The sequence below is a fragment of the Urocampus carinirostris genome, chromosome 15 (assembly GCF_059441175.1).
Source record: "Urocampus carinirostris isolate Australia breed hairy pipefish chromosome 15, RoL_Ucar_1.0, whole genome shotgun sequence".
In the NCBI taxonomy this organism is placed as follows: Eukaryota; Metazoa; Chordata; class Actinopteri; order Syngnathiformes; family Syngnathidae; genus Urocampus; species Urocampus carinirostris.
Window position 1 is genome coordinate 12449334 of NC_142363.1, and position 22047 is coordinate 12471380.

A 22047-nucleotide genomic window follows, 5' to 3' on the forward strand; every position below is an offset into this window, starting at 1 on the left:
CTATAAAAAATCTAATCCTTAACTATCATTCAGACCCAATTTTCTACCTCTTTGTACTTTGAATAATTGGACATTGTTTGAGCTAAATATAAATATAGTACTATTATAGAAAAATGTTTTTCTGGGTGCCCACTTTGCCCCTATTGTCCTTTGTGTGTCTGCAACAAAAATACTACAACAAATATGCGACAAAAAAACTAACAAATTACTACAAAGCTAAATATCAAATTGAGTGCGTAAAAACAGGGAGCTAATATATTATTTGTTTATATTTTGTTAAAGAAAATGGGAATCTATTCATGTCCCTGCAGGCGGTTTTCTGTTAGAGTAGATTGAAAATGGTGAAATGAAGAAAATATGTAAAATGAAGTTTAAACACCAACCCAAACCCCAAAGATAAGAATAAAAAAACTGAGAATATATGAGCACGTCTAAGAAAATAACTCACTTGCACTCGCAACACAAGCAGCTTGACATAGGCTTCAACAATGATTTAAGCCAGAAGATGAGGTCAGCAAATGAAAAAAATTATAAATTCTGCACATCCTCTTTAAATATGACAATAGCGTTTTCATGATGCAATTCTTAGAGTTTGCTCATTTAGACCGCATTGTTTTTATCATATATAAGATCTAAATTTGATACAAATACATGTGTGCTAATACTTGTTATAACAATGGATATGTGTTTGTTAAATATGTGTATTTTAATAATGATAAAAAGAAACTTAAATCAGTTGGTAAATAATGTATTGCTCGATCCTGAAAATGTTCCTTAACAGTTTGTCTATATGTAAATCGGTAATTAGAGTTTGTCTTGGTAATAATAACAGGTCTTTGTTAAAAAAAATGTTTTTGGGGGGCAATGGTTGTTTATTGCTGTGATTTTGTATATTTGAGGCAAATTCTGGTGCCTGCAGACACCAAGTTGGCGACCCATGTTTTCAGTGGGCCTTTTTTTCCCCTTTTTCTTATTTTTTCCTGTTTTTTATTTTCCTCTTTTTCTTTGTATTCTTTTGATTCTTCTCGTCTTTTACAGTCACGACCGGAACAAGCTGTGGACCCAAATGCGTAACGTTTGACACAATGCTTTATCAAGGGATCGGGGAAGTCAGGGTGAGAGGAAAAAGACAGCGATCTGGTGCTCGCTGGGCAGGAGGAGCAGGATGGCCTCGCGGCCGGTAACAGGTGGCAAGTCAGGTAGCCGGGACAGGAGAATGAAGTGTGGTCGTGGATCTGAAGCAGGTCAAGTAGCCAGGAGAGGAGAACGAAGAATGGTCGGGGATCGGAAGCAAGCCAGGGTTAGGGGATCGATTCAAGAAACAGGGGACGGAATCTGGCAGGATGCAGGAACAGGTCGGAATCAAAACGGGAGCCAGAGTCAAAAAGTACATGCCTTTCATGTGCTGAAGTTCGCTGATGTACTGATAGAGAGTCTTCGAGAATGAAGTCCTTAAATATGGAGAGGTGTAATTAGGAAACGAGTGGCAGCTGGGGCTGAAAGAGTGAGCGCATGTAAGGGCAATTAGCAGGCAAGTGACAGAATTGTGACATTTACTTCTGTTTTCTCTCTTTTGCCTTTATTGTATGTGTTTCTTCTGGTGTTTTTTAAAATTGTTTTTTTTTCTTATTTAGATTTATTTGTCCCCCAAAAGTAATTTTGTGCATAATAGTACATCATATTTTTGATATGGGGATAAAAGCAACAAAGACAATTGAAGAGGCTTCTGGGAGCCGAAAGAACTGGCTCTTTTTCGTTAGCCAAACTGAAAGAGACGCTTCTCGTAAGGAGATAGAATTCCCAACTCTTCGAGATTAATTGAGTGAGATGAGAAACTTGGTAAATACAGTTGACTTCCAAATTCTGGAAACACGTAGCACAACACACCTGCGGCGACACACAGATGACAGGCAAAACGTTTAAGATGAGTCCTTCTTTAAACACGTTTCTTTTTCTTTTCCTGACTTTTTCAGCTCCACTTAGCACCTTTCTGCCGTCCAAAGTACCTGCCTCATATCATTCGCGCTTTTCTGTGTACAGAAAAGAAGAGTGGCGCTGGGCCAACCTAATTTCAAATTTGGGAGGGGAGAATTACCCCTGATGGTAAAACTCACCTCATCTGCTACAATGTTGCGGTTATGCTGAATGTGGGCAAATAGCTGACTATAGGATGAATGCACGAGTAAGGTTGGATACTGTATGTGTTAAATTTAGTTTCCTTATCCAGCCAGCCCAAACTCGACCCGGACATGAGCCGGCCCTTCGGGAAATCTCCAGTTCTTACCCATCAGTCACTCCAGCATTGCCTGTTCTATACAGTTAATATAAGTAACACATACCTGTCAACCTGTACGGTTTTGCCGTACAAAGTACGTTTATTATGCATTTTAAAACGTGTACGACGTACAAGAAAATCTGTACGGAAAAACGCAGATTTGTCAACTATGGGTACCATCCGGTATACACCAACTATCACGAAACAGCAAATCAATCAAGTCAAATGAGTTCGCCGCGGAAGCTTCTATCTCGGTATCGTTTTTTTTTCCGTTGCAAACAAAGCTAGCGGTTTGATGTAGTGAAAGGAAGTCCGGCTCTTTTTAGAGAAGCGGCTTTTTCGGCTCAACTCATTAAAGAGAGCCGGCTCCCAAACGGCTAACTTGCTTTGATACATTATATTACGAATTATTATGTTGTGTAAAGAAGTTAAGAAAAAAAGGAAGTGTCACAATCACCCGGATCGGGAACACCTGTGTTCCCGATCCGGGTGATTGTGACAGATAGTATGAAATAAGAAAATGAAAAAAGACAGGTTTGTGGTTATCCCTTTAATCATATATTACCAACAATAATTTAATGCAGAAAATGAATTCATAATTTGAATAAGAAAATGTATTATTCTACTTAATTATATTTGCATGTATTTTTTTCCATCTACAGTGAACGTCCATCTACTTAATTCTTGAACTTTTTTTATAATACACCTCATTCATGTCGAGCAACTCACAACGAAATGTTAATTAACAATATATATGATATAACGAAACACATGTACAATATAACATGTTAAACTACATAAATAAACACGTTTGAAAAAAAAATATGGTGTAAGATTATTTTGTATTTTGTAAGGGAAAATACGAGTTTGTAAGGGCATGGAGCCGTGGAGGTTGACAGGTATGGTAACATAATATTGAAAGTTTTAAAAAACAAAGCAAACAAAGCATTAGACTTATCTATTATCTATTTTTGGGATGAAAAAAGTTCCTTGCCTCGAAAAAACGTTGAAAAACACTGGTGTAGTGTTTATAAAGTGCATGCTCGAGGGACATATGTCAACAGTACACGTGGATGTAAACTCAGTTCGCTTCTTACGCCGTGCGCGTACACGAAACCGCGCGCACGAGCCCGCAGCAAGCGTCACCATGGAAGCGCTCAGTTTGCGACCTGGATACGCCATTTTGCCTCCTGGTGCTTCCGAGTGTGCGCGTGCCTGTGCGAGTGTATGCACGCCTGCAATGTGTTTGCGCGTGCCCCTACAAATGCGTGTGCGCGTGAGTGTGTGGGGGCGCCAGTCGTTGAAAATACCTCTGTGGCTCGCGAACCTCCAACACTCACTCCAACGCAAACCATCCACACAGAAACAAAATGTTCACGCTCGGAAAAATAAGCCGCTCTCTCCGCAACCGGACATGAAAACGTGGACCACGTAACGTCTCCCCTCGAATGCCGTCTGAGTCTTCGGAACCGCGAGGCAAGGTTTGTTTTCTTAACTTTGCTAGCTGAAGTCAAGCGGCATTATATAAGAGTTGCGAGCTAGCTTAGCGGGCAGTGACTATTGACAGTAACTACGACTCAATATACAGAGTTTTGTGTTTTTTTTCTTTACGGTGGCGTGGGGGGTCGGTTGTTAAGAACTCCACTGAGGCCACAGTTAACGTTTCTCCGCGTGGGTTTGCTGCAGTCGACATCTCTTGTCATTTAATACGTTGGCATGTTACATTAGAAGGGAATCGGGATATGATCTGACCCGTAATGATGAGTGGCAAACAGCCACAAGTGGTCGGATGTCCAGTTTAAGTGCCTATATCGTAAATCAGTGCTGCAATACAATGAATGAGTTTTTTAAAAACACAGTCTCTACATATATTATTATTATTATTATGTGTATGATTTGTATTCCTAATAGTTATGAGGTTGAAACTTGAGGTGATACAGATAATTGATTTGTCAACCACTTGATTATCAAATTACTCAACTTTGTTAATATTTCAATATGCTTTCAAATGTCTATTGCAGGGTTTTTCAACTAGTGTGCTAGGGTATACAAGTGTGCTGTGAACTGTGTTTGGGGGCATTACTGAAAAATTCTACAATAATTAGTTTCAGATATTAGTTATTTAATTTAAAAAGTAACTCAGTTACCAGATTACTGACCACAAAAAGAAGCGGGTTACTCCGTAAGGAACTATCAAGTTACAAATGACTGCATTTCCTTGCATAGAAGCCGATCCCCTTAAACTGCTTTATGATAGCCACGTAATGAAATAGAAAAACGTGTACAGCGTAGTTATTTATAAAAGTAAGGAAAGGAAACGGTAAACTTTGAAAACTTATCTATAACTATGTCAGGATTTTGGAGGCAGACTGTTTTGCTAGGAATTTCCTTCCATTTGAAAATACAGTAGTGATAAATGTTCTTATTCTCTTGGCCAAATGGGTAACTGCATCATAATTACATTGGGATTCCTACAAGGGTAATTTGAAGCATTCTCTGTTTTACAATGCTGTGTTTAAAAAAAGCCTTTGTTACTCCAATTTATGGATTTATCAACAAAGTAATTGACAGAATCATCAAATAATAATCATTCATTGCAGCCCTTGTTAAAATTTTGCGCTAGTTTTTTTTATGTTGACATGTATTTTATTTGAGCGTTTTTGGTGATTGTGTTTAGCAAACTATTGTTAACAAACAAGGATATCCTGAAAAGAAAATGAATAGAGGGAATGGTTTATATTTGTATTCTGTATGCTCATCCACTCTGATACAAATCCTAATCCTGCGTGATTGCTGATTTCTTTGCTCTCCCCGCAGTCAAGTGGCTTCCCATCATCAACCACTCAAGATGAACACCAAGAGGAGAGAAAAGAAAAGTCATCATGCTTGCAAGATGGAGCTGAATATATCTCATGTTTGACCACACCCGTCACACGTCAAGAATGATTCTTGGAATAATCTCCCAGGAGTTACACCAGCAACTTCTGGACCCCAAGAATTACCAGAATCGCACGAACGGGGTGGAAGAACTCAAACGAATACTTTCCGAAGTTGACATGAAATCGGTCCCCTCCGACAGTATAGAGGATTTTATCAATTTTCTTCCCAGGCTCATGGATGATAGCAATTTTAAAGTATTTTGTGGCACCTTACAAGTTTTCAATTTATTTATTCAAAGATTAGACACAAGTATTAACAAATACATCAAACAGATCGTTTCGGTGGCTGTCAAGGCTCTTGGTGACACTCATACAATTGCTAGAAATGAATACATGGACTTGTTTCGTCTGATGATGAAAACTGTGGCTCCGCAAAAAGTTTTGGATCTTATCATTTGTAATTTAAAACACAAGAATTCCAGAGTCAGGGAAGACATTCTGAACATTATTATTGCAGCCATGCTCACCCATCCAAAGAAAGAGTTCAACATCCCCAAGCTTTGTTTTGAAGTTGCTCCATGTCTGGCAGACAGCAAAAGGAAAGTCCGCCACGCCGCCCTAGAGCTGTTTGCTCTTTTTGACTCTTACCTGGATCCTGGAAAAAAACAGCCTCTCACCAAAGCCGTGGACAACGTTGAGCTCAAAGAGGACGCTGAGGGTCTTCTAGCAGCTGTGCAAGCCAGGCACGCAAGACGCATTCTCCCCAAGCTTTCACCGGAGGGTGTGGTGGTGTATGGTCTGGTTTTGCCCAAATCTGGGCTCCACTGCTCCTCGCAGAGCAACTGCACAGGGGCTGACCTCGACTGGGTGATGAATGGAAGCCGAGTCAGCAGTGCCAGCAGTCACCGAACTGAACCGGACTATGAGCGAATGCACGGCTTCGGCAGCTTAGGATCCCTCACTGACGAGATTCCATCTCAAAGGAGGATTGCCAGCGCGGGTAATGGGAAGAACAAACTACCTTGGGAGTCGTTTAACCATTCAATTACTGAAAATAACCATCAGTGCCGCTCGTCTGGTGACAAGTGCTCTGAGCAGGTGAGGTCCAACTACTTGCTACTCTGTGGCTGTTCTTCTCCTCTGCCGTTTTGAAATGAAATGAAATGAAATGAAATGAAATGATCTGCATTTATATAGCGCTTTTCAAGTCAATGACTTCCCAAAGCGCTTTACATTGTGCTTCACATTTCCCAATAGCGGCCGTGATCTGTGCAGCCATGTAAGGCGCTAACCTGCTTATTGGGGGTATTGGGGGTTCAGTGTCTTACCCAAGGACACTTCGACATGTAACACGGACAAGCCGGGATTCGAACTGGGATCCCTTAATCCTAAAACGATCGCTCTACCTCCTGAGCTACTGCCGCCCCAACAACATGCAATCCTGTTCAAACGTTTAGGGTCACCCAGAAAATTGTGTGTTGTTCATGAAAAAGTCACACTATTATTCATCAAATAAATTGTCCAATGTTGTTTTGCTCATGTTAATCCCTTCCTTTTGTTGGCCGGTCTCAGATATGGCTTTTTCTTGAAGATCAGCATCTCTGAGTCGGCTCTTCCCTATGGCTGTTGAAACTGGTGTTTTGTGGGTTCTATTTAAAAAGGTGCTCTCTAATGTCCTTGGCTTCTTGCTTGGCTGTGCAGCAGGGCCTCTCACTTCTCGTATACTCTGGCGAGAGCCTGTTTGCGTTGTTCTCTGAAGGCAGTAGTTTCTTGGTAATATCTCACATGGAATGGCGTTCATATTTTTAGACCATGAATGGACTGTGGAGTTTCACATGAAAGTTCTCTTTTTCTGATCATTCTGTAAGTTTAATCACACCCAAAAAGTGATGCTCCAGATACTCGACTAGCTCAAAGGATTGTCCATTTTATAGCTTCAACAAGATAAACTGTTTTCAGCTGTGCTAACATAATTGCACAAAGTGTTTCTAGTCGTCCGTTAGCCTTCTAACGCAATTAGCAAACACAATGTACTATTAGAACACTGGAGTGTTGGTTGTTGGAAATAGGCTTATATACATATGAAATTGTATAGAAATATTGCATTAAAACATACATTTGCAGCTAAAATAGTCATGTACCACAGTAACAATGTATTGGGTGTATTTCTTAATAGTTTAATGTTATCGCCTTTGTTTTTACTTAAAAATAAGGGAATTTCTAATTGACTTATGAACAGTAATGTAATGCTTTAATGCTACATGATTAATGGGATATTTATGACAAAAGCAAGCAGTTGACTTCCAAATTGTGATTTCATTGACTTTAAACATCAATTCTTACTATAGTAACAAGTGAAAATGTAATCAGTGTATCTTAAGGTAAGCTAAAAACAGACGTTCTAAAGCCATTCTGTATGACTCACCTCACCTTTTAATTTGCCCCTTGGTCTAAAAAACGATTACTGATCTAATGAAGGAGCACTTTGCTAATCAATGATTTCATTTGTGGATGTCCAGGGCTTTTTCTCCATGGTCCACTTTAGGATGTTAAGCATTTCCCCCCTTCTATCTAATCAAGCACGAAAACATGAGTCAAGCAGTTCATTTCTTGTCTACTAGTATTTTTGGTTTAAGCATCTTTTTATTAGCTTTTTACATAGATTTTAAAAAAGCAAAAAGCAAATCACTGGCAAAACGTTCTACTTTTGAAATAATGAATTTTAATGAAATCCCCAACAAAATGAGTTGTCAAGCTTTGTCCCTCCCTGCTGTTATGTGTAAAAACAAAAAAAAAGGTGCTTTTTGGGTTTTAATAATATTGTGACTGTTTAACTTTTATTTAAGATTGTTTTGTTACACAAGAAACAACATTGTTATACTTATTGCACTGTTATTTGTAGGTCGTATCAGGATGTATCAATTTCTGACGTTTGGGTATAGTTACTGTTGTCATGGTAATATTCATCCGTTCAGTGCCAATTTAGGCTAACACATGATACAAGCTCTGCCCCAATTAGTTATAAGGGACACACTGGGGATGTCACACTCTCTGCCCCTGGGTCATGCAAAGAGGGAGCATGGAGAAAATCGTTCCTCTGTAGCAGCAGCCTCTCTGATAGTTCAAGCCTTTTCTAGAACTCAAACTTGCGTCGTTACCTTATGCCAATCTCTGCATGTAAGATCCTTTCTTCATTATTGAGCACTATTCTTTTTTTAGACACAATATTATCATGTAAATAGCATGTGAAATTCAATTCTAATATGTTGTTATTCTGCTATGTATTTTCACATACAATCCTTTTTTTTAATCTTGTGCCCTTTTTTTCATAATGTAGATAACGTGAATATCATGTTGCAAGTTCATATGGATGATTATTCGTTTTATTTGAAAGTGACACCAAGATGACATGAGTTCTTTGGTGCGTATTGAAACATCAAAATCAAGATGAAGAAAAAAAAAATAACTGGAGTTATTAGAAATGTACAGTATTCTTTTTTTTTTTCGTCTTCTCTGTCCATCTATATTTCTTGTTCTATTTCCGGAAATTCTGCTCTACACTGTGAATCGCAGGCAAAATAATCACTATAACTTCATTGGGGATGCACTCCTTTTTTCATATTGTTTTTTGGCAAACATTTTATAAAGCAATTGATGCGTTTGACTACCTCCGCTGTAAAGTTATATGGTTGTTGCACTTTCATTAATGAATATAACCATGATAAATAGCACCCCTGACCAAATTATGTACCGGTATTGATTCCCTAGCACAATTGTATTAGGTGCACCACTACCCCGCCCTCTACCCATCCATTATAAATGCTCAATCACCTTAACATGCCATTTGACAACCTTAAAAATCAATAAACAGTTCAGCAGCTGTAACAAAAAATGTCCCGACTTGAGAGGGTGATTATTTAATAAGTACCAAGTTTAAGCTTAGAGGTTTTTTCTAACAACATTTAGTAATCAATTGCAATTAAAGGACGATATTTCTTTTTCTTGTGCTTTTTGTTCAACACTATTTGGTTTCCTGACTTGAGTTGGACGGCTTGTCACACTTATGTCAGAAAGTGTCAGAGTCTCTGCCACACGTCTCTCTTGTGTTATCACCACCTTGAGAACAGTGCTCTGATTGCGATCCTGTTCATTTTGATCATTCGGAACGCCGGAGGTGTTCTGTTAATTCAAGTGCAACAAATACTTTTGGAGCGTCATTTGGATCAATCGTTATGGAAGTGCATTTCTATATACTGGCATGTCTGCATCTGCTGCTGTCTTGTTTTATCATTTTTAGTGGCATGATTAATTCCAAAATGTTCCCACAATATAACCGCCCCAACAGCACTGAAAACTGAGTAATTATCAGAGACATCTTACTAACGATGTATTATGTGGGTGGTGTTTTTCAGAAGGTGTTAATTGTCTCGATTCTATTCTGGGAACTATAGCTTCACTACTGTAGTGTTCATGTTCATTTCAAAACCTTCTGTTTACTGCGCCTTCAGTTTCCCAGCAACACCATGATTTTTGAGAGCCTATTATTGGTGTGTGTATGTATACGTGCGTTTGGCATCTCCAGTTTATATCACAAGGTTATCCTTGCAAAATATGGTTTGTTTACAGTTTTTGCATACATCGCAAATGCTGGCAGTGAGTACAGAATATCACACAAAGTTTTTCAACTTTAATGTGTTTTTGTTTTTTGGGGAAGAGTTTGCTAAAAATACCAAAAAAGCTCCCATTACTCTCCCCTGCAATGTATTTGTCCAAGTTTAAGTTTCACAAACAGGAAAGGGAAAGAAAGGTATGCTGTTAGTCGTTGAAAATACAAAATATACAAAAAGTCTCCACAAGCCCCTTTTTAAAGGTCAGGTTGTAGTGGTATGAAAAAAAACAAGACCAAGATGCATCCTGTCCTTATTCTGACCGCTGATGTGATGTAAAGATCTGTAAAACTCTATTTAAAAGTGAGGGGGAAAAAAATCAACCGATCACTCCATTGAGGCTGGTGGAGAAATTCCGTTAATTACTCTCCTCTTGCAATTAATCCAAAACCAACAAGACTTTTTTGTTTTTTGCAGGTGACCATCGAAGAAGCAAATCCACTTTCCCAAAAGTTGAGTCCGGAGACATACATTTCAACATTTAGTAAGTGCCAGTGCATTTACTGTAAGTCTCACAATCAATGTCTCAGACCTATGTTAATCTGAGGTGTCAAGTGCCGTATTTTCTGCACTATAAGGCGCACCGGACTATAAGGCTCATCCCCCAAAACGGTCTTTTGTCATATAGATTTCATTTGTAAGGCTCACCGGACTATAAGGCGCTACAGTAAAGGCTGGGGTTACCGTACGTTATGCATCCGTTAGATGGTGCTGCGCTAAAGGAAATGTCAACAAAACAGTCAGATATGTCAGTCACACTTCATTAATAGACCACAAACCAGCTTTCTGACAACTCCATTCACTGCCGTAGTGAATAAACAGCTGTTTTATTATTTCTTGAGAGGTAACGCACTAGTATTTTTGTGACACATCTTTAACATCTTTTAACTATCTTTTAACAGCAGCAAGATAAACAGTTTGCTACTGTTGCGTTAAAATAAACATTAGTGCAATCACAATATAGTAACACTCGTAATAGTGCAAAGGAATAACAAAAACAATAATAACTCAAAAGCAATCACATAACAACGGTAAACTGTAAGCTATGAACACACAAAAAACACGTAAACCTCACATTCTCAGTTCTTCATCTAGAATCCCTTGAAATTTTCGTCTTTGGTGTCCGAATTGAACAGCTGGGGGAACACAGTTTCCAAAACGCCCACCTCCGTCTCTTCAAAGTTGTCATTAATGGAGTCAGTGTCACTGTTGTTTGGCAGTTCAGTAACGATTCCTGCCTTCCTGAAAGCCCTGACCACAGTTGTGACTGATGTATCATCAGCCCAGGCATTTACGATCCACTGGCAGATAGTGGATAGTGTCTCCTCGTCATGGTGTGCATGGATTTGCCTTCGGTCATCCACTGCTCCCAAGCAGTTCGCAGTCGAGCTTTGACTGCTCCGTTGACGCCAACATTTCAGGGTCTTTACAAGAACACGCATATGAAACACCGAAATATATATCCTATACACCGCGCACTACTTCTTCTACTGAGGAAAAATCGTGTCGGCTGACGCTTACCGTACTTGCGAGACCTGTTGCGACTTAAAATTAATCCAGATACAAGGCACACCGAATTATAAGGCACATGATTCAGAATTTGTTGTTTACAAGTTACTATTTGCACGTTGACTCATGTGTCTGCACCATCTATTTATGTGTCGTACTGTCTACTTGTGTGTCTTAGTGTATCGTGTCCTAGCATAGTGTTTTTTTACCTTCTAGCCACCGAGGGCTGAGAGAAACACAATTTCAATTCTCTGTTTCCCTGCAGAATTGACAATAAAGCTCACTTTGCCTTTGACTATGACATGGTCAGCTTTAGAAAAAAAGTAAGGCTTTTAGGTGTGCATTATAGTGTGGAAGACAGTACATTTGGTTGCTTGTAACAGTCAACTTCTGATGACATAAATTAGAGCTGCTTGGAAGTTAATAAAATGTTGGGTCAAAGACGACGTGATAAATGCAGCGCTGGAAAAATTGAGCATTAAAAGGAACCTAGGACATCATTAAATAACAATCAATAAATTATAAAACCTCTTACTTTTGATTTGTACCAATAGTTCTCAACCTAGAGTTTAGAATAGAATATAATTTACTTTTATTGTCATTCTTTGTAACAATGCACACGGAACGAAATGTCGATACACCTGACCCGTACAGTTAAACTGTAGCAAGCTGATGCAGTCGCAGCCAAACAGGGCACAGCCATTTCAGTCATTAGGTGACCAAAACCCCCAATTCCAACCCTTAATGCTGAGCGCCAAGCAGGGAGGCAATGAGTACCAATGTTGTAAGTCTTAGGTATGACTCGGCCGAGGCTTGAACCAGCGACCTCCCAGTCTCAAAGCGGGCGCCCTACCATCTAGGCTACCGAGCTGGGTATAGGATGTTATCACCACGTTAGATGCCAATAGACCATATCATTGAATTTCAGGTTCTGAGGATCTTCACACTCATCAGAACTCGAGGAGAAAGATATTTCCAGCCAGGATGAGAAGAAGTGGAAGTCTTGATTTAGACCCCGACATCTTTAAAACGAAAAACTTTTCTGAGCCTGATATCGGTAAGGAACGTTTTGATTATAATCAAGAGGTTATTTTATCGTGAAATTTGACCCAATTTTTAACATGTTACAGGATATGACATTGTTATAATCAAACCTACTTGTAGATACCATTCCCAAAATATTAAAAGAGTCGTGATTCAAAACATAATATAAAATATGTCTAATATAAAAATAAGAGGGGATGATCTTCTGGAGTGAGTGTGCTGCTATGAAAGTAAAGGTGTCAAGTTATATTGCATGCCCCATTTCTTAGTTTAATATTTTCTAAAAATGCCACTTATTGTTGATTCTTGACAAAAATAAATACATTTTCCCTCTTTACATTTAATGATGAAATCCAGCGAAAGGTTGATAATGTTCAAGGAGGCGCGTCACTTTTCCAACACACTGTATTGATATTTGGTGTAGCTCATTGTCAGGACTTGTAATTGTGGACTGTGCAGCCCTTTGAGCCTCTCTGTGATTAAGGGATCTACAAATAAATGTGACATGACTTGACTAGACTTGCATTTTTTTGTCTGCAATTTTATTATCTACCTAGCACACCTCTAGTGATTAGCTGCCACTGATTCTAAATATTCTAAATCTGAATTAAGTTAGTTTTTGCTAATATTTATAATTGAATTAATGCAAATGAATCCATGCAAGTATTTGTACCATACTGTTTTAATGGTGCTTGTTTTCTTTCCTGACGTGTGAAAATGTGTTTTCCAGTGCTATCCAAGAGACAGACGCTCTCAAAGAACACCAGCGTTGAGCGCACTCTTTCTCTGCCCTCAAACCACACCACCCCTGGCTCTTTTCTGCTGCCTTCTTACCCTCTGGCTGCCCTCCCAGGGGGTGTGCTCACTCCCACACTACCCCGTCGCCATGCCGACTCATCTCTCTCCATGTCCAACACCTGGCCCAACAAGCAAGAGAACAGCCCTCAGCAGCAAGACATCAGCTCAAGGGGGGACTCTGTAATAAAAGGCAAGGGTAAGCTTGTCAGCGGAATGTGAAATGAGCCCACCTCGGTGTTGTTATAATCATTTTCTGCCCTCACCTGCACCAGGAGATCGCTCTTGCAGATGCTCGCCTAGGCCCATCCGCGCCACACTGAAGAATTCTTCATCAACATCATCATTCCGTCGACTCCTGAATAGCAGCAGGACATCCCTATCTATCTCACCAGTCATTCCTTCAGGAGAGCAATTTTACAACAATGCACGCAGCAGTCCTTTAGAGAGGGACCTTCAACTTGAGACTGTGGGTTGTAACACAATACAGAATACTCAAGAAGAGGAGCCTGTTGACATGCAGGAGGTAAACCGTATTTTTATGTCCCGTAAAACTTGGACTTTAAGGCGCAACTTTATTCCCAAGCTTTCAACCCTGTGGCCTATGCAATGATTCGGCTAATTTATTCATTTTTTTGTAAGGGCCGCCCCGGGGTACCCGGGCAGTAAAGGTAAGGGTGAGAAGGGTGAAATAAATCTGATGAGGAGGACGCAAGTTTAATGTAATTTTGTGCTTTGTACATGAATAAAACTAGCATGAACAGGCCTTTGTCATGGAAAAGGGGCCAATCGAAAAGGGAGGGGCAACTACCATATTGGGAATAATTTTACGAGTCTTTATTCGTAAACGGAAATAATGTGGTGAAACGAAAGGATTGATCGTGATATTTCTCTAATGAGTATATTTTATTTTGAAATGGTCCTCATATCTTGAATCCTACCAGTTTAAGCTTTCCACTGACCGGTGACATCATACAGACATGCGTTATTATATATAACCCTTTATTTTATTCAAACTCTGTGTACTGTCTTTCTTTGTAAATATTTTATGTTTCAATGTGTACACATGCGGCTTATAGTCAGGTGCGGCTTATGTGTGTACTAAAGGGTTTTAGATTAAAAATACTTGGTACGGCTTATACTCAGGTGCACTTTATAGCCTGAATTTTACGGTATGGAAACATGTTAGCTCTGAGGGGGATGGGCTCCATCAGGCTGTACTTTCCCCGCAGCAGAAATGGGGCCCTTACAACCTTAAAGGTTAAGGGATCCATTTAGCCATATATAATCTATACAATTTTGCATTCTGCTTAAACACACTTTAAGCACAAAGAGAAAATGAACTGTGTGGACATGTAATGTGTTTTGCTTACAGATGTTAAATTCACTGCGGTCGTTGCGAAATAGTGCTGCAAAGAAAAGGGCCAAAGTGAGCCTAAGCAGTTCGGACCCAGAACAGGACAGCATAGATTCTACTGGAATTGGTCAGGACCGATTGATGCGTACCTCTTCGGTGCTGACAAGCTCCAGCAGCGAGAGTGGTCTTTTCAGTTTGAGTCCCACCACCTCCAGTGTCTTTGGTGTAAAAAGGTAAGTGAATAGATGAACATCATCTGGTTTTGTGAAGACATTTCTTTTTTTTAAGCATTTTTGAAATACCCAATATGTGAGCCATAAACAGTGGCCCCTTTTCTTAGTGGGTGGTATTGGCAGTAAAGGGCTTTAAAGAAAATGTCTCAACCAGTACCGCCCAAAATGATACATTAGGAACGACTTGTAACATTCTGTTAAAATAAACAAATAAGAACGCATGGTCAAAAAAGGAACACAACAAGTGTTGTTACAAAAAAATGAGAAAAAAAAATCAAACACTATATTCGAACCTCATCCAAACTTGAGGGGTCAAAACGATACAAAATAAAAGTTGGCACCCCCTGCTGAATATGATCTCATCTTAGTCCTTCCACCATCTTTTTAAGTGTATTCACCTTTTCCTCTTAGTGTTCCTCAAATGGGGGTAAAGTAAATAACATACATTATAAAGAAGCACACACGTTTTTTGAAATGTCATAATTTCATAATGTAATTACTCTGAACTACATTTTGTATCCAGAATGTATTTTTATAACAAATATCCACAATAGACATATTTCTTTATTGTTCTTTTTTTTAATACTACAAAAATAGGTTCAGTTATAGAACAATATGTATGAATAAAACTACAATCGTCAAAGGACTGTAAGGACATTTATCGGTCATATTATCATTTACAGGGATCAGAATTTTCCGCGGATCCGCGGATTTCCGCTGTTTTTGAACCCCAAAGGTCATTCCCGTAAATCGTCTAAATTCGATGAGAAAATATTTTTGGGGGGGGTGAGGTATGATTCGTGACTGTTTCGTCACCCCAAGTTAGCATTTAGACCATTGGTCGATAGGTTCGCTGATAACCAATCAGCGGAGCTTTTGTTCAGAGCATTGGCTTTCTCAAACATGGCGCTCCTTCCGGTCTTTTCAAACGGTGAAATGAGTGTTTGAAAAATTAAATATGAAAATACTAAGAAAAGAAGACGAGGCTTTTGTCTCCGAGATTGATAAAGGAATCAAGAATAAATTTAAGTGGTCATGGCTGGAGAAGACTCACAGTAAACGTTAAAATCGGCGCAAAGATCGAGGAAGTTACAGAAACTTTGAGCCAGTTCATCGCAAAGTGTGATGTTCCAGGGAAAGCAAAGTGTCTATACTGTGTCGATCTGATCAATAATGGTACGCGAGGTTGTGTGGCACGGATCGATCATGCTAAAATGAACAAGCACAAAGCAAAAATAGCTTGCCGGCGATCAAATTATGCACTCGGATCCGCATTTAAAATCGGCAGTGAAACTAACAGTAACACCACCGGTTCAACATTATTGGCCGTTCCAAATCCTTCCACTTCAAATACTAGCTGCAGTCAACCACTGGTTCCCCTGTGTGACAGAAAATCCCAATCTGAGGTATTTATGAATCTATTTATTTATGAAATGATTTTATCTTTTGTGTTTATACAATATTTAGAACAGGATAAACAAAATTTAAAATTTGTTATAAACATGATTAAAATAAATTATTTTGTATCATCATGATCATGTTCAATATTACAAATGCTTTTAATGTCAATATATTATTATTTTTTAATTTATATATATATATATATATATATATATATATATCAAATATATGGTTTCTGTTTTGTTGGATTTAATTCATTCTAGTGCAATTTTCACATAGCAAATAAGATAAATGCTGTTGGCTTCAGGGGGGCTTCGCCCCCCTGAGCCCCCCACCGGGCTCCGGCCTGGACCTGGCCGGGGCCTACGGCCCCTGGACCCTGGCTATTTCAGCTGAAAATGAAAATCTCCATTCTGATCCCTGCATTTATACGCACATTCTTTCTTTACGATTATTCTACCTCCCTCTATTTATTTTACCAATAATTCTAAAAATGTAGAACTTTTGTTATATTGCAGAGGAAACGCAAACAAAAACCTGTGCCACAGAGTGCTGCAAGACGCCAGACAAACATGGTGGAAACTACTTAGTGGGATTTCACTATGTGAAAGAAATACAAATTTCTCTACCTGTTTGCCCATTTTTAATAAAAATTAACAGTGTGAAATGATTGTTTAGGCGGCACACCGGATGTGTGGTAAGCGCATCCGCGCCACAGTTCTGAGGTCATGGGATAATATCCAGCTGCCAGCTGTGCAGAGTTTGCATGTTCTCCCCGTGCTTGCATAGGTTTCCTCCAGTTTCCTCCCACATTCCAAAAACATGCATGTTCGGTTAATTGGCCCGTCCAAATTGTCCCTAGGTGTGAATGAGCGAGTAAGTTGTCTGTCTCTGTCTGCCCTGTTACTGGCTTGCAGCCAGATCAGGGTGTGCCCTGCCCACTGCCCAAAGATAGCTGGGATGGTCTCCAGCCCCCCCTATGACCCTGATAAAGATAAAAGGCGCTGATAATGGATGGATGGATGATAGTTCATGTATTTTTTTGCCAAGGATTCAACCGGGTTTTTTTTTTTTTACTGAATAGAAGCACTAAATATTACACACTGCCCCTTTAAGTACAAACCACTAAGCAGAGGTCCAGGGAAATATGGTTGTGGATTATGGTGAATTGTAAGTATTATGATTATTAGTTGTGTTATAGTATAAATACAACTGTAAAGTATATGCATAACATTGCACATGTAAGTTAAATTTGAAGAATAAATATATGTTAACAATTGTGGATTATCGTGAAAGGATTTATCTTGAATGCACTTTTAAATTGTGCTATTAATTATTTCAATGCTGGTTCAATATAACGTTTATGATCTCACGTTCAATGGATAGATTTGTTTAGCGAGACTATATAAACACTATTTGGAGCGACAAACGAGTAACGCTCCCCCAAAAACGAACGAAAAGTTCGCGATCGTTAGCACGCAGCTTAGCTAACTATACTGCTTTCACGTCGTCATCGCGCTCTGAATAAAAATGTTTAATGAAATAATTCCGAAGTGGAAAGTCGTCATCGGACAGCGATTCTTATTCGACAAAGTCGCAAAGGCCCATCAAAATTGTTTGCTACGCTGGTGATGACGGCACGCTGACATCACCGTGCCGGCTTTTGTCACCGCCGCATGTCATCGACGACACCTTTGCTGGCCACTTTTCAAATTAACTCCCTTGAAGTCCGTCTTACAAGGGAAAGGTGACGCTCCAAAACCGAAAGGACACGGGAACGTCGGATTTTGTTTGTTCGCTAACTTCCATTTAAATAAGAAAAGCTCACTGATTCGTTACCACGCAACCTTCGGGTGGATTTGAGCCAAAAACAAACAGGTACTCTTGATGAGTCACTTTAGATTCGAAGGAAAGTGTTATCATCAAATTGATTTTAAAACTAGTATTACAAATACATGTATTTTTCTAAATATATAAGCATCACATTTACGTATTTTGTTTTCGTATAAAAGTAATTGCGAATCACTGCATGTTATAGCTTTCAATCTCAGCCAATTGTGTCTCTTATTAATGATTCGAATTCCCATTAAGGATAATACATTCAGCAAGACAGAATATGTAGAATCAAAAAATATATAATTTGTGTAAACAAGTTTATTTTATTTACCAGATAAACAACTAATACAATTCTTTCAGCATCTTACTTAGTTCTTTACCCACTCGATATAGCTTAATATGCGTAGTAATGTGTTTTTTAAAAAAAACAACGCTCCGTACAAAAATTTTTACACCGCACACAATTTGAAATGATCAAAAACTATAAGTGAAAACGAATAATTTGACAGATAACACTACTTGATGATCTGCATTTATATAGCGCTTTTCAAGTCAATGACTTCCCAAAGCGCTTTACAATGTGCTCCACATTTCCCAATAGCGGCCTTGCAGCCATGTAAGGCGCTAACCTGCTTATTGGGGGTATTAGGGGTTCAGTGTCTTACCCAAGGACACTTCGACATGTAACACGGACGAGCCAGGATTCGAACTGGGATACCTTGATCCCAAGACGAGCGCTCTACCTCCTGAGCTACTGCCGCCCAAGTGTAAAAAGTAACTATGTTGGTTGTTATGCCAATCAAGTAAATTTATGAATAAATGTATTAAGACAAAAATGGGAGTGTCATATTTTTCTTCGCTCTGTTGGTTTACTTTGAGTGGAGCGCGTACGGTAATTATAAACGTCCAAAACATAAAAAACAAATATAGAACCTATATTGTAAGTTTCCTACAGTAATAATATTTAATGTGACCTCTTTACTTATGTTTTTTTTATCTGGTTGTCAAAAGGGTTTTACCAACTTAAAACCAGCTCGGTAGCCCGCTCTGAGACTGGGAGGTCGCTGGTTCAAGCCTCGGCCGAGTCATACTTATGACTTACAACATTGGTACTCATTGCCTCCCTGATTGGCGCTCAGCATTAAGGGTTGGAATTGGGGGTTTTGTTCACCTAATGACTAAAATGGCTGTGCCCTGTTTGGCTGCAACTGCATCGGCTCGCTACAGTTTAACTGTACGGGTCAGGTGTATCGACATTTCGTTCCGTGTGCATTGTTACAAAGAATGACAATAAAAGTAAATTCTATTAATGTATTGTCAAATACAACTGATGAAAAGTACTTTTTGGAAATATGATATGTTATTGATACAATCGGGCGGCAGCTGAGTTATTAGCGGCACAATTCTGAGATCGTTGGTTCAAATCCAGCTACAAGCCTTGCTGTGCGGAGTTTGCATGTTCTCCCCGTGCGTGGGGTTCTTCCTGGTACTCCAGTTTCCCCTTACATTCCAAAAACATGCATGTCAGGTTAATTGTCCCGTTCAAATTGTCCTTAGGTGTAATTTGAGAGAGACTGTTGTCTGTTCCTGTGTGCCTTGTGACTGGTCAGCAACCAGTTCAGGAGTTCAGGGTGTCCCCTGCCCACTGCCCGATAATACCTGGGATGGGCTATAATGACAAAATATAATACTTAAAATGAGCAAAAAAATATATGTTATTGGAACAATATGTTTTTTTTCGACCTTTAAAACCTTTTACACGGTTGGATTTACTACACTCGTTTTTTTTTGTTTGTTTTTTTGTTTTTTGCAGTGTAAAAAATACTTTTTGTTTTCTCGAAACTAAGAGTTATCAAATATATTTATCCATCCACCTTATTAGTTAGATATTTAGTATATTAAGCGGTACGTAGCTGATTACTGGGAGAAAGCAAAAAAAAAATGTCATGCATTTTGCAACATCAAATCGGACTATTTGTTCCGGGACGTAGACAAGGTCTCACGGCATATAAGTGTGCCCTGGCACATTGGTTGTAAAACATTGAATTGATTCACTTGATTTAATGCAGGTTTAGACCGAATGTAGGTGTTTGTATATTTGTGTGTATACTGTATATATATATATATATTTTTATATATATATATATATATTTTTTTAGCATTTGAATAAGTCAGCCAGGTGTCAAGAGTAATTATTATAGAGTAGTTAAGAGTAGTTATTATACCCGTGTTAACGTTTGACTCTTGTCAACAGTTCTGGAAGCATGGCCTCCCCTGGAATGAAACCTCGTATTGCACGAGTGCCTTCTGCAAACCTAAGGTCTTCCGTGTCCATGGACTTCAGCAGCCTACCTGGTAGGTTTTGGCAGTATATTTTAGGAAGATAATTCCTGGTTTGCATATGTCTAATGTCTTTTTTTATGTCTAACTAAAGGACTAGCTCAAAAAAATGACTTGTCAACTGAAGCGGGCATCTTTGGCCAGAAAGTCACTTACTCCAATGGAACAATCGGAAACAGTGACGAGACACGAGTACACTCTCCACCACTAGTCAAACCATTGTTGGGTGAATCATTCCGAAATGTCAAAGCTACAAAAGGTATACCATTGAGAAAATAATCAGTTCTTTTGAATTTTATAGTGACCTTTTATTATTTTATTTTGATTTTATTTTTTAGGATTTCGAAGCAATGGAAGCAGAATTTCACCATCCACAGACATGCCGGAGGGAGTTGTTGGAAAAGGTTGGTGAGCTTAGGCTTTGGTTTTGTTGCAGTTTACCGTGTTTATTAGAGTATAACGCGCACATGTGTGCCTCACTCATTTTCGATAAAAATTTGGTATAAAACTTGTTTCCCCTTTTATTGGCTCAAACTGAGGTTGCAAGTGACATATTTTGAATATGTGCGGCGATTGTGATTCGTTGACAATTTCAACTATGAACACAATACCGAAATAAAATCTAAGATATTTATTTGATGTCGTTCAAAGTCCATTTCATCATAAGATACACCAAAGAGTTGATCCTTTTGTCTCTAGTACAGTGAATTTTCGGCTAGCTGCTGGATTTTGTGGAATTTTAGCATGGTCAACAACTTTATATGCAGAATCTTTCCTCTTCTTACCCTGAGTTCCCATCTAACAGGTACCAATATATCAATAAAAATATAAAGAACACTGAATTTAAATTTTATAGATATTGACAACTGCACAAAACAGCAATGCTTTGCTCAAATTTCAGTGTGCGGAAGGCGAAGAACGAATTGAATAGGTGCTTTTCCTTTGCGCATGGGCCATCGAAAAGTACCGTATTTGATATAGACCGTCAATGTAAGTGATTTGTATATTGTCACCAAAAGTATACCATCGGTGTCGTGTGAGTTGAGGGATGTGGTTGCAGTCAGTGTTTTGTGATTGCACTCAGCGTTATTTTCGACTAATAAATCGTTGTGCAAATACGGTAATATACTATCGTAATACATCTAAGCGGGTCACCCCAGTCCAATCCACGCTCCCAAACTTTGAGATTTTTTTAAAGGTAAATGTGTGCATTATACTTGAATTTATAAAATACATTTAATTTCTCACAACTTTGCAGCTGCTCAGACTTAATCTCAAATGTCCCCTTAATGTGTCCAAGGTGTGTTTGGCACCGCAGCGTCTTCCGCTCGTTTGGACTTTGCTTTGTCACTGGAGAAGGGCGATTCAGCAGCCAAACCCTCTCATGATCCCTTGGAAGGCCTCCCCATTATTTCTGGTGATCACAGGGGCCGGGAAGACTTGTACGTTGATGAGGTAAGGCTTGGTCCTATATTTTATTATCCTTGAAAAATCTTAAAAGGAATTGAAATAATTATTCTAAAAATAAGGCTTTGATTGGCATTAGAATGTCTTAAATCCCATTTTTGAAAGTTTTAAAAATGTAAACACAAAGATTTTGTTATTGTTTTATCAAGGGATATAATTGATTTATCATTGTCCACATACAGGGAGTCAAAAGGTTGTTTCTTTTCCCCCAAGCATGTTTTGATGATGCTACACTCAAAACACT

General features: G+C 38.9%; 1 protein-coding gene across 2 annotated transcripts in view; it reads left to right on the plus strand.

Moving 5' to 3' along the window:
• Nucleotides 1-3479: 3479 nt before the first annotated feature.
• togaram1 (TOG array regulator of axonemal microtubules 1) overlaps nt 3480-22047 on the plus strand; it is a 29435-nt gene continuing 10867 nt past the window's right edge. The window contains exons 1-11 of one of the 2 annotated variants that reach the window (XM_088354378.1): nt 3480-3756; nt 5093-6252; nt 10239-10305; nt 12259-12387; nt 13105-13368; nt 13445-13695; nt 14545-14759; nt 20251-20351; nt 20431-20595; nt 20675-20740; nt 21637-21791. In XM_088354378.1, the coding sequence (XP_088210504.1) occupies nt 5188-6252; nt 10239-10305; nt 12259-12387; nt 13105-13368; nt 13445-13695; nt 14545-14759; nt 20251-20351; nt 20431-20595; nt 20675-20740; nt 21637-21791 (2478 nt within the window). In that variant the 5' untranslated portion in view covers nt 3480-3756; nt 5093-5187. The remainder of the gene's footprint in view (nt 3757-5092; nt 6253-10238; nt 10306-12258; nt 12388-13104; nt 13369-13444; nt 13696-14544; nt 14760-20250; nt 20352-20430; nt 20596-20674; nt 20741-21636; nt 21792-22047) is intronic. The other variant, XM_088354379.1, reaches the window with a different exon arrangement.